The 13,119-nt window shown below is 60.6% G+C and overlaps 1 protein-coding gene across 1 annotated transcript in view; it reads right to left on the bottom strand.

Moving 5' to 3' along the window:
* The window catches only part of C2CD5 (C2 calcium dependent domain containing 5), a 119,455-nt gene that overhangs the window by 25,085 nt on the left and 81,251 nt on the right, over positions 1-13,119 (bottom strand). The window contains 11 exon segments of the mRNA XM_075343509.1: positions 4,148-4,246; positions 4,388-4,449; positions 4,768-4,831; positions 5,494-5,588; positions 5,591-5,633; positions 7,407-7,571; positions 7,652-7,838; positions 8,099-8,293; positions 9,648-9,784; positions 9,786-9,834; positions 11,474-11,588. Of these exon segments, the coding sequence (XP_075199624.1) occupies positions 4,148-4,246; positions 4,388-4,449; positions 4,768-4,831; positions 5,494-5,588; positions 5,591-5,633; positions 7,407-7,571; positions 7,652-7,838; positions 8,099-8,293; positions 9,648-9,784; positions 9,786-9,834; positions 11,474-11,588 (1,211 nt within the window).

Consider the following 13,119-nt stretch of genomic DNA (forward strand, 5'->3'; position numbering starts at 1 on the left):
GAGCGCAGAGAAGAGAGGGGGGCCGGGAAGTGCAGAGAAGAGAGGGGGGCCCGGGTGAGCGCAGAGAAGAGAGGGGGGCCAGGCGAGCGCAGAGAAGAGAGGGGGACGGGCGAGCGCAGAGAAGAGAGGTCGGCCGGGCGAGCGCAGAGAAGAGAGGTCGGGCCGGGCGAGCGCAGAGAAGAGAGGTCGGCCGGGGCGAGCGCAGAGAAAGAGAGGAGGGCCGGGCGAGCGCAGAGAAGAGAGGTCGGCCGGGGCGAGCGCAGAGAAGAGAGGGGGGGCTGGCGAGCGCAGAGAAGAGAGGTCGACCGGGCGAGCGCAGAGAAGAGAGGGGGGCCGGGCGAGCGCATAGAAGAGAGGGCGGGCGGGCGGGCGGGCGAGCGCAGAGAAGAGAGGGGGGGCCGGGTGCGAGCGCAGAGAAGAGAGGGGGGCCGGGAAGTGCAGAGAAGAGAGGGGGGCCGGGTGAGAGAAGAGAGGTCGGCCGGGGCGAGCGCAGAGGAGAGAGGTCGGCCGGGGCGAGCGCAGAGAAGAGAGGTCGGCCGGGGCGAGCGCAGAGGAGAGAGGTCGGCCGGGGCGAGCGCAGAGAAGAGAGGTCGGCCGGGTGCGAGCGCAGAGAAGAGAGGTCAGCCGTGCGAGCGCAGAGAAGAGAGGTCGGCCGTGCGAGCGCAGAGAAGAGAGGTCGGCCGTGCGAGCGCAGAGAAGAGAGGTCGGCCGGGCGAGCGCAGAGAAGAGAGGTTGGCCGGGGCGAGCGCAGAGAAGAGAGGTCGGCCGGGGCGAGCGCAGAGAAGAGAGGTCGGCCGGGCGAGCGCAGAGAAGAGAGGTCGGCCGGGCGAGCGCAGAGAAGAGAGGTCGGCCGGGCGAGCGCAGAGAAGAGAGGTCGGCCGGGGCGAGCGCAGAGAAGAGAGGGGGGCCGGGTGAGCGCAGAGAAGAGAGGTCGGCCGGGCGAGCGCAGAGAAGAGAGGGGGGCCAGGCGAGCGAGCAGAGAAGAGAGGGGGGCCGAGTGAGTGCAGAGAAGAGAGGGGGGCCGGGCGAGCGCAGAGAAGAGAGGGGGGCCAGGCGAGTGCAGAGAAGAGAGGGGGGCCGAGTGAGCGCAGAGAAGAGAGGGGGGCCGGGCGAGCGCAGAGAAGAGAGGGGGGCCGGGCGAGCGCAGAGAAGAGAGGCCGGGCGAGCGAGCGCAGAGAAGAGAGGTCGGCCGGGCGAGCGCAGAGAAGAGAGGGGGGCCGAGTGAGCGCAGAGAAGAGAGGGGGGCCGGGCGAGCGCAGAGCAGAGAGGGGGGGCGGGCGAGCGCAGAGAAGAGAGGTCGACCGGGGCGAGCGCAGAGAAGAGAGGGGGGCCGGGCGAGCGCATAGAAGAGAGGGGGGCCGGGCGAGCGCATAGAAGAGAGGTCGGCCGGGCGAGCGCAGAGAAGAGAGGTCGGCCGGGGCGAGCGCAGAGAAGAGAGGTCGGCCGGGGCGAGCGCAGAGAAGAGAGGTCGGCCGGGGCGAGCGCAGAGAAGAGAGGGGGGCCGGGGCGAGCGCAGAGAAGAGAGGGGGGGCCGGGGCGAGCGCAGAGAAGAGAGGTCGGCCGGGCGAGCGCAGAGAAGAGAGGGGGGCCAGGCGAGCGCAGAGAAGAGAGGGGGGCCGAGTGAGTGCAGAGAAGAGAGGTCGGCCGGGGCGAGCGCAGAAAAGAGAGGGGGGCCGGGCTGAGCGCAGAGAAGAGAGGTCGGCCGGGGGCGAGCGCAGAGAAGAGAGGGGGGGCGGGCGAGCGCATAGAAGAGAGGGCGGGCGAGCGCAGAGAAGAGAGGGGGGGCCGGGCGAGCGCAGAGAAGAGAGGGGGGCCGGGAAGTGCAGAGAAGAGAGGTCGGCCGGGGCGAGCGCAGACAAGAGAGGGGGGCCGGGCGAGCGCAGAGAAGAGAGGTCGGCCGGGGCGAGCGCAGAGAAGAGAGGGGGGGCGGGCAAGCGCAGAAAAGAGAGGTCGGCCGGGCGAGCGCAGAGAAGAGAGGGGGGCCGGGCGAGCGCATAGAAGAGAGGGCGGGCGGGGCGAGCGCAGAGAAGAGAGGGGGGGCCAGGCGAGCGCAGAGAAGAGAGGGGGGCGAAGTGCAGAGAAGAGACGGGGGCCGGGCGGAGCGCAGAGAAGAGAGGGGGACGGGCGAGCGCAGAGAAGAGAGGTCGGCCGGGGCGAGCGCAGAGAAGAGAGGTCGGCCGGGCGACCGCAGAGAAGAGAGGTCGGCCGGGGCGAGCGCAGAGAAGAGAGGTCGGCCGGGGCGAGCGCAGAAAAGAGAGGAGGGCCGGGCGAGCGCAGAAAAGAGAGGAGGGCCGGGCGAGCGCAGAGAAGAGAGGTCGGCCGGGGCGAGCGCAGAGAAGAGAGGGGGGGCGGGTGAGCGCAGAGAAGAGAGGTCGACCGGGCGAGCGCAGAGAAGAGAGGGGGGGCCGGGCGAGCGCATAGAAGAGAGGGCGGGCGGCGAGCGCAGAGAAGAGAGGGGGGGCCGGGCGAGCGCAGAGAAGAGAGGGGGGCCGGGAAGTGCAGAGAAGAGAGGGGGGGCCGGGAAGTGCAGAGAAGAGAGGGGGGCCGGGTGAGAGAAGAGAGGTCGGCCGGGGCGAGCGCAGAGGAGAGAGGTCGGCCGGGGCGAGCGCAGAGAAGAGAGGTCGGCCGGGGCGAGCGCAGAGGAGAGAGGTCGGCCGGGGGCGAGCGCAGAGAAGAGAGGTCGGCCGGGGCGAGCGCAGAGAAGAGAGGTCAGCCGTGCGAGCGCAGAGAAGAGAGGTCGGCCGTGCGAGCGCAGAGAAGAGAGGTCGGCCGTGCGAGCGCAGAGAAGAGAGGTCGGCCGGGCGAGCGCAGAGAAGAGAGGTCGGCCGGGGGCGAGCGCAGAGAAGAGAGGTCGGCCGGGGGCGAGCGCAGAGAAGAGAGGTCGGCCGGGCGAGCGCAGAGAAGAGAGGTCGGCCGGGCGAGCGCAGAGAAGAGAGGTCGGCCGGGCGAGCGCAGAGAAGAGAGGGTCGGCCGGGGCGAGCGCAGAGAAGAGAGGGGGGCCGGGGTGAGCGCAGAGAAGAGAGGTCGGGCCGGGCGAGCGCAGAGAAGAGAGGGGGGCCAGGCGAGCGCAGAGAAGAGAGGGGGGCCGAGTGAGTGCAGAGAAGAGAGGGGGGGCCGGGCGAGCGCAGAGAAGAGAGGGGGGCCAGGCGAGTGCAGAGAAGAGAGGGGGGCCGAGTGAGCGCAGAGAAGAGAGGGGGGCCGGGCGAGCGCAGAGAAGAGAGGCCGGCCGGGCGAGCGGAGCGCAGAGAAGAGAGGTCGGCCGGCGCGAGCGAGCGCAGAGAAGAGAGGTCGGCCGGGCGAGCGCAGAGAAGAGAGGTCGGCCGGGCGAGCGCAGAGAAGAGAGGTCGGCCGGGGCGAGCGCAGAGAAGAGAGGGGGGGCCGGGGTGAGCGCAGAGAAGAGAGGTCGGCGGGCGAGCGCAGAGAAGAGAGGGGGGGCCAGGCGAGCGCAGAGAAGAGAGGGGGGGCCGAGTGAGTGCAGAGAAGAGAGGGGGGCCGGGCGAGCGCAGAGAAGAGAGGGGGGCCAGGCGAGTGCAGAGAAGAGAGGGGGGCCGAGTGAGCGCAGAGAAGAGAGGGGGGGCCGGGCGAGCGCAGAGAAGAGAGGCCGGCCGGGCGAGCGAGCGCAGAGAAGAGAGGTCGGCCGGGCGAGCGCAGAGAAGAGAGGGGGGCCGAGTGAGCGCAGAGAAGAGAGGGGGGGCCGGGCGAGCGCAGAGAAGAGAGGGGGGCCGGGCGAGCGCAGAGCAGAGAGGGGGGCCGAGTGAGCGCAGAGAAGAGAGGGGGGCCGGGCGAGCGCAGAGAAGAGAGGGGGGCCGGGCGAGCGCAGAGAAGAGAGGGGGGCCGGGCGAGCGCAGAGAAGAGAGGGGGGCCGGGCGAGCGCAGAGCAGAGAGGGGGGGCCGAGTGAGCGCAGAGAAGAGAGGGGGGCCGGGCGAGCGCAGAGAAGAGAGGGGGGCCAGGCGAGCGCAGAGAAGAGAGGGGGGCCGGGCGAGCGCAGAGAAGAGAGGGGGGCCGAGTGAGCGCAGAGAAGAGAGGGGGGCCGAGTGAGCGCAGAGAAGAGAGGTCGGCCGGGCGAGCGCAGAGAAGAGAGGGGGGCCGGGCGAGCGCAGAGAAGAGAGGGGGGCCGGGCGAGCGCAGAGAAGAGAGGCTGCGCACCTTTAGGAGGTTCTCACACATGTCATTGAAACTCTTGTTCAGGGTCTGGTTGGTCAAGTTCACGTTTGAAATTCGGACAACGCGGACAGAGGTGAACATCTGAAAAGAAGGAAACAGACGGTGTCATGGGGGAGGTACAGGCGGGGGCATATATACTGTGCGTGTGTATATATATATATATATATATATATATATACATATACATATACACACACACACACCGTAACGACTGTCACCCACCTGAATATCAGAGGTCCAGTTATTTATCCCAGGCATGATCTCTGTATTACAGCTGTAGAAACCTGCAGAGTATAAACAGCACACGACTGATATTTACCATCCAACACTATCCTCCAGAGCTGCACTCACTATTCTGCTGGTGCAGTCACTGTGCACATACATTACATTACTGATCCTGAGTTACCTCCTGTATTATGCTCCAGAGCTGCACTCACTTTTCTGCAGTATTCCCTGCCTGCACTGGTGATTTGCATTGTGGGAAATGTTCTGCAATATATCAGCTCAGCTCCCTGGTGTCTTTCCACAAACTGTTTTCTATGCAACCAGCAGAATTTGAGTGCAGCTCTGGAGTATGTAATGCCATATATGTATCACTGCACCTGGCGGGGGAGGGATGTCTGTCAGGAGTGAGTGGACGTCTTCCACGGCATCGGTGTCATCGATCTGAAAAAAGAAAAATCTGCAGTTGTAACATTTTACTTGGGCAGAAAAGTGACCATTCATCTTATATTAAATATGGCACAGACCACGAGTGCAAGTTTGGGGACGCGGCACAGACGTCAGGTGCAGGGTTGGAACGCGGCACAGACGTCGGCTGCAGGGTTGGAGTGCGGCACAGACGTCGGGTGCAGGGTTGGAACGCGGGCACAGACGTCGGGTGCAGGGTTGGAACGCGGCACAGACGTCGGCTGCAGGGTTGGAACGCGGCACAGACGTCGGGTGCAGGGTTGCAGTGCGGCACAGACGTCGGCTGCAGGGTTGGAGTGCGGCACAGATGTCGGGTGCAGGGTTGGAACGCGGCACAGACATCGGGTGCAGGGTTGGAACGCGGCACAGACGTCGGGTGCAGGGTTGGAGTGCGGCACAGACGTCGGGTGCAGGGTTGGAACGCGGCACAGACATCGGGTGCAGGGTTGGAGTGCGGCACAGACGTTGGGTGCAGGGTTGCAGTGCTGCACAGACGTCAGTCGCAGGGTTGGGGGCGCGGTGCAGAAGTCGGGCACAAGGTTGGGTTGCGGCACAGAAGTCGGGCCCAAGCGCAGCATAGACGTCTGGTGCAGGATTGTGGCGCAGTACACGTCTGGCACAGGATCTATGGTTCTTACCTCCAGGACGAAGGCGTCCTTTTTCCCATGAGATAGGTCCAGCTCCACAACCTCATCGGAGCTCTCTGACTGGGAGCGCAGCAGTCGGGTTCTCAGCGCGGTTCTGGGATGGGAGATCCGACCGACTCTTCCAGGATTTCCTGCACATTAATAACAGAAATGAACATTAACACACAATGTAACACACCGCCAATCTATGCAACACACCGCCACCGCTGACTTGTTCCTACTGACTAGGCCTGGTGTCGGCTCAGCACAGGGGGCTGTTGTGAATACCTTTTCCAGTTTGGGGCTCCCTCTTGTGGTCAGTGCTCGCGGTGCAGTTGATGTGTGGAATGAATGCCACACACCTGTAGAGGACTGGCAATCAGGGTCAGACTGGGACTATATAACTGAGTAGCTTTCTCTTGTTACTTGCCGGTGCTCAATGTCTCCTGTGTAGTGAGGACATTCTGTAACCAGCCCTGCTCACTTCCAGAACTCCTCTCAGATAAGTGGTCTTTGTACCTCTGCTGTTTCCACTTTCTTGGTGTTTTTCTGCTTTGATACTAATGCTTGATTCCTATTTTGTCTGTGTGGAGTTCCTGGTGGAATGGGATCATTCCCTGCTAGGAGTGTCTATATACTTAGCTCCATTATTCTGCTATGTATTGTATTTGTCATGTTTGGTAATATTCAGTCTCTCATCTGTATTAGTGTTTTTGGATCCCAGTAACATCAGAGTGCTGATACAGTGGGGGGAGAGGTTGTGTGACCTCAGGATTTTTCCATATCAGAAGTGCTGGTATTTATTAGGTTTTTTACGGCTGCAGACAGTTGCTCATTCCTATCCTTTCCTATAAAGATAGTTTGGGCCTCACCTTTGCTGAATCTGTTTTTCTAGCTTTGTATTGTGTTTTTCTATATCACTGTAGCCTTTACATGTGGGGGGCCATCTATATCTTTGGGGACTACTCCGAGGCAGATTAGCTTTCTTATATCTCTGTGAGATTATTTAGTTCTCCGGCTGTGTCGAGGCGTCCAGGCCCCATGGCTACTTCTAGTTGTGTGTCAGGATGAGGTCTACAGTCCGTTAAGGTTCCAGCCACTCTGTTACCTTTTGGGATTCCGCATTTTTTGATCCTCTTCAGTCCCTGAATCATAACAGGGGGCGCTGTGGAACCACTCTCACTTTATGAACCTATGTACCTCCCATGTACTGTTTCCCTTGTGACCTAAGACTGGGCTGGACATGGGCTGTGCTTCCAGTTTCCAGAAAGTTATGCACTGGCAGTTTTCCCCATATCTCTGCCCCTGAGTGTCCCACACAGAAGATATGAACATCATATTTCTAGTTAGGATTTGATCTATCCATGCATAGGAAACACCTGGTGACTTCCCTCGGTGAGTTATTAATTTTGGGCTGATCCGCCCGTCACATTATTAATAAAAAAATGTGTAACTTCCGTCTCGCTGTCATGAAGCCGGAAATATGCCTGCCCTATCTGTGCAAGCGACCTGCTCCCCAATATTGTAGCTCTAAACAATCCTGTTTGAAGCTGCTTGTAAAACTTGTAGATGTCCCCCCGATCCCTGGCTGAATTACTCCTGACAGCGGGGGGGGGGGGGGGGGGGGGGCCTGGTTGTACACAGGACCTCTTCCTGAATCTTGATTATCTTTTGTCACCCTGACATTTGGCTCTGGTGGCAGAGCAGGATGTAACCGGAAGATGACTGCCGAGTGACTTGTATGAATGTCATTCCTCACATTCACTATATACAAACACACCGCCGCCGTATAATACCCCACCATCACTGACCTACATAATACACCGCCAATCTATACAACATAATCGCCACCGCCCATACACACAACACACCGCCACCACCTATGCACCGCCATCACTGAGGTATAGTACACCGCAGCCGCTCACCGGGGGGTTGATTTCATACAGCTCCTTGTTTTTGGCGATGGTTTCGTTGATTTTCTTCTGCATGTGGGAGATGTGCTGTTCGTAGGGTCCGTCACTGGGGGTCTTGCCGGAGATCTGGATGCCCCCCGGTGTGGGTAGTGAGGCCAGGTACACCCCTGTGGCAGACTAAGAGAAGCCCCCATTACAGCCATGCCCTGTGGACATCAGGGGCAGCAGAGTGCTCGGTGGTGTCAGCCGCCTCTTACCGCCAGGCCCAGCAGCATGGTCTCACCGACCGTGATCTGAATGCGGAGGCCGAACAGCGCGTTCATGGACTTCAGCTTCAGCTTATTCATCAGCTGCGTGTGCAGCTCGTACTCCATGAAGGGCAGCAGGTTACTGATGGCCGTGGCGTTCGCCTCCGCCTGCGCCTTCTTCTTCAGACGGCACAACCTGAGCGGACAGAGAAGGTGTGAGCCAGACAGACGGCCAGGCGCCCCCCACCCCACCAGGCGCCCCCCATCCCACCCCAGAGAGCCAGGCACCCCCCCCACCCGCCCCCCAGACAGCCGGGTGGCCCTACCAACCCCACCCCAGTTGGCCGAGCAGCCCCCACCCCACCCCCCACCCCAGACGGCCCGGCAGCCCGCCACATCCCCCAGACGGCCAGGCGCCCCCCACTTCACCAGGCATAGGCCCCCTGCAGTCAGTACCTGGCCTGGATGAGGCAGCCCTTCCCCACGATGGGGGTCTCCAGCGGCAGATCGATGGTGGTGAACAGGACGTCCGGGACCTTCTGCCGGCGGCAGCTGTAGCACAGGGTGAGGTGCGCAGGGAACGGCATGTTCAGCTCATCGTACGGGATGTGGCAGAAGGCGCAGGGGGGCGACTGTGGGGCGTCCTCTGTCCTGTGCAGGGGAGACAGCAAGTGAGCAGGCAACACAGTGTACACAGGAAGCACGCGCCACTCACAGCCGAAGCTGCAGCCACAGCAAGAAGTACACTCCACTCACAGCCGAAGCTGCAGCCACAGCAAGAAGTACACTCCACTCACAGCCGAAGCTGCAGCCACAGCAAGAAGTACGCTCCACTCACAGCCGAAGCTGCAGCAAAAGCAGGGAGTATGCTCCACTCACAGCCGAAGCTGCAACCACAGCAAGAAGTACGCTCCACTCACAGCCGAAGCTGCAGCCACAGCAAGAAGTACGCTCCACTCACAGCCGAAGCTGCAGCCACAGCAGGGAGTACGCTCCACTCACAACCGAAGCTACAGCCACAGCAAGAAGTAAGCTCTACTCACAGCCGAAGCTGCAGTAACATCAAGTCCCATGATCTACTCACATTCCGAGCTGCACATTATCACATATAAATTAAAACAGTGGAACTGAAAGTGCAGCTCTGGAGGACAAGGCAAAATGTAAAAGCAGAATTGTGAGTGCAGCTCTGGAGGTGACTGGAGAATAGACACAATGTAACAGCAGAATAATGAGTGCAGCTCTGGAGGAGGATAAGACACGATGTAACAGCAGAATAGTGACTGCAGCTCTGGAGGTGACTGGAAGATAAGACACGATGTAACAGCAGAATAGTGACTGCAGCTTTGGAGGTGACTGGAGGATAAGACACAATGTAACAGCAGAATAGTGACTGCAGCTTTGGAGGTGACTGGAGGATAAGACATGATGTAACAGCAGAATAGTGACTGCAGCTCTGGAGGTGACTGGAGGATAAGACATGATATAACAGCAGAATAGTGACTGCAGCTCTGGAGGTGACTGGTGGATAAGACACGATGTAACAGCCGAATAGTGAGTGCAGCTCTGAGGGTGAGGCGCTCAGTACTTATCATTGCACTGATTCTGTGGGTTAGTTCATTTTGTGCTACTTATTTCATCTGTGATATTTAAAGGGGCAGTCACCACAATTATGAGAACCACATCTTATAATTGCACGGTCGTTCCCGTGAATGGCGGCTGTGATGCCCCCGGCAGCTCCAGGGTTAATTTCGTCTTGTGGAGCCTTATATTATAATATAGAAAGGACTTCCTTGAATTTAAAGTGACAGTACAGACTAACCTCCATGTGGAGGACAGTGACATCGCACCTGGCGGCCTTTTTCCCCCTCCGTGGGCTCCGGGGCGCCGTGCTCAGCTGGCGACTGCCCCTTTAAATGTGCCGCATGTTGTGGCAGCGGAGAGGCGTTACCTCTGGTGATGTTAGTTTTTGGGGTCCTGCAGTCGCCCCTATATTGGCACCACCTACCCCGGCCGGGCGGCACTATCCTTGCTCTGCAGGAAAACCTCACACTCTCCCTTGTCTGACCCTATAAAGAATCCGGCCTGACACGACCACCTTTGCTCCAGGCAGCCCTCGCTGGCGGCTTCCTGCAAGAAGCGGGGGGTTCAGCACCGCCGCGGTGCCGGAGGCGGACAGGATGCAGAGCTCCTCACTGCGGGGAGAAGAGGGCACAGGTGAGCGGCCGGACCCCGACTACCACCACCACCACCACCATCGTCATCATCCCGCCCCCAGGACTACCACCCTCATTATCCCACCCCCAGGACTACCACCCTCATCATCCCGCCCCCAGGACTACCACCCTCATCATCCCGCCCCCATGACTACCACCCTCATCATCCCGCCCCCAGGACTACCACCCTCATCATCCCATCCCCCCCGGACTACCACCCTCATCATCCCGCCCCCAGGACTACCACCCTCATCATCCCACCCCCAGGACTACCACCCTCATCATCCCACCCCCAGGACTACCACCCTCATCATCCCATCCCCCCGACTACCACCCTCATCATCCCGCCCCCAGGACTACCACCCTCATCATCCCGCCCCAGGACTACCACCCTCATCATCCCGCCCCCAGGACTACCACCCTCATCATCCCGCCCCCAGGACTATCGCCCTCATCATCCCGCCCCCAGGACTACCGCCCTCATCATCCCGCCCCCAGGACTACCGCCCTCATCATCCCGCCCCCAGGACTACCACCCTCATCATCCCGCCCCCAGGACTACCACCCTCATCATCCCGCCCCCAGGACTATCACCCTCATCATCCCGCCCCCAGGACTATCACCCTCATCATCCCGCCCCCAGGACTATCACCCTCATCATCCCGCCCCCAGGACTATCACCCTCATCATCCCGCCCCCAGGACTACCACCCTCATCATCCCGCCCTCAGGACTACCACCCTCATCATCCCGCCCCCAGGACTAACCACCCTCATCATCCCGCCCTCAGGACTACTACCCTCATCATCCCGCCCCCAGGACTACCACCCTCATCATCCCGCCCCCAGGACTACCACCCTCATCATCCCGCCCCCAGGACTACCACCCTCATCATCCCGCCCTCAGGACTACTACCCTCATCATCCCGCCCCCAGGACTACCACCCTCATCATCCCGCATCCCGCCCCCCTGACTACCACCCTCATCACCCCGCCCCCCTGCCACCCTCATCATCCCACCCCCAGGACTACCACCCTCATCATCCCGCCCCTCCGACTACCACCCTCATCATCCCGCCCCCAACTACCACCCTTATCATCCCCGCCCCCCCGACTACCACCCTCATCATCCCGCCCCCAGGACTACCACCCTCATCATCCCGCCCCCAGGACTACCACCCTCATCATCCCGCCCCCAGGACTACCACCCTCATCATCCCGCCCCCAGGACTACCACCCTCATCATCCCGCCCCCAGGACTACCACCCTCATCATCCTGCCCCCAGGACTACCACCCTCATCATCCCGCCCCCAGGACTACCACCCTCATCATCCCGCCCACAGGACTACCACCCTCATCATCCCGCCCCCAGGACTATCACCCTCATCATCCTGCCCCCAGGACTATCACCCTCATCATCCCGCACCCAGGACTACCACCCTCATCATCCCGCCCCTAGGACTACCACCATCATCATCCCGCCCCTAGGACTACTACCCTCATCATCCCGCCCCCAGGACTACCACCCGCATCATCCCGCCCCCCTGACTACCACCCGCATCATCCCGCCCCCCTGACTACCACCCGCATCATCCCGCCCCCCCCCCCCTCGCACTCACCAGATGCTGGTGGACTCGCTGTAGCCCACCACGGCGTGGCAGCCCAGCGCCTTGGCGTGAGACTTAATCTCCTGCCGGATCTCTGCCCACCAGGCGTCTCTGGTCTCCGGCTCATCTGGAGGAACACAAGAGAGAAGCTGATTGGATCCCCGGTGCCACCGCGCATCCGACACGGGGGAGAAGTCTGCAGCGCCCCCGCTGGTCACACTAGAGAAGTCACCGATGCACCCGCCTAAACGAGGATGATGGTCCCACCCCGCACACGGAGGGACACAGAGGACCGGCACTGCTGCAACATGGATGAAGGACTGCAGCAGTGAAAAGCATGGTGTACCATCATCTTCATCAGGTCTTCTCTGACCCCTGTATCTGCAGGAATACGGCCGGCACACTGTGTCCCTGACGTGCAGAGCAAGCAGCAGGCCCATCCCTCAGTCAGTGAGCAGAGCGGACACTACGAGCATGCTCTGTACAACGCTGCAGAATATGTGTGCAACATAGGATACGTGCAGGAAGACTAAGCAGAGCCGTATCCCTCCACTAGATGTCAGCGTATCCCCTGCAGAGCCGTATCCCTCCACTAGATGTCAGCGTATCCCCCTGCAGAGCCGTATCCCTCCACTAGATGTCAGTGTATCCCCCTGCAGAGCTGTATCCCTCCACTAGATGTCAGCGTATCCCCCTGCAGAGCCGTATCCCTCCACTAGATGTCAGTGTATCCCCCTGCAGAGCTGTATCCCTCCACTAGATGTCAGCGTATCCCCCTGCAGAGCCGTATCCCTCCACTAGATGTCAGCATATCCCCCTGCAGAGCGGTATCCCTCCACTAGATGTCAGCGTATCCCCCTGCAGAGCCGTATCCCTCCACTAGATGTCAGCGTATTCCCCTGCAGAGCTGTATCCCTCCACTAGATGTCAGTGTATCCCCCTGCAGAGCCGTATCCCTCCACTAGATGTCAGCATATCCCCCTGCAGAGCGGTATCCCTCCACTAGATGTCAGCGTATCCCCCTGCAGAGCTGTATTCCTCCACTAGATGTCAGTGTATCCCCCTGCAGAGCTGTATCCCGGATGTCAGCGTATCCCCCTGCAGAGCCGTATCCCTCCACTAGATGTCAGCGTATTCCCCTGCAGAGCTGTATCCCTCCACTAGATGTCAGCATATCCCACTGCAGAGCTGTATCCCTCCACTAGATGTCAGCGTATCCCCCTGCAGAGCCGTATCCCTCCACTAGATGTCAGCATATCACCCTGCAGAGCTGTATCCCTCCACTAGATGTCAGCATATCCCCCTGCAGAGCTGTATCCCTCCACTAGATGTCAGCATATCCCCCTGCAGAGCCGTATCCCTCCACTAGATGTCAGCGTTTCCTCCTGCAGAGCCGTATCCCTCCACTAGATGTCAGCGTTTCCCCCTGCAGAGCTGTATCCCTCCACTAGATGTCAGTGTTTCCCCCTGCAGAGCTGTATTCCTCCACTAGATGTCAGTGTTTCCCCCTGCAGAGCTGTATTCCTCCACTAGATGTCAGCGTTTCCTCCTGCAGAGCTGTATTCCTCCACTAGATGTCAGCGTATTCCCCTGCAGAGCTGTATTCCTCCACTAGATGTCAGCGTTTCCTCCTGCAGAGCTGTATCCCTCCACTAGAT

Source organism: Anomaloglossus baeobatrachus, chromosome 4 (assembly GCF_048569485.1).
Source record: "Anomaloglossus baeobatrachus isolate aAnoBae1 chromosome 4, aAnoBae1.hap1, whole genome shotgun sequence".
Lineage (NCBI taxonomy): Eukaryota > Metazoa > Chordata > Amphibia > Anura > Aromobatidae > Anomaloglossus > Anomaloglossus baeobatrachus.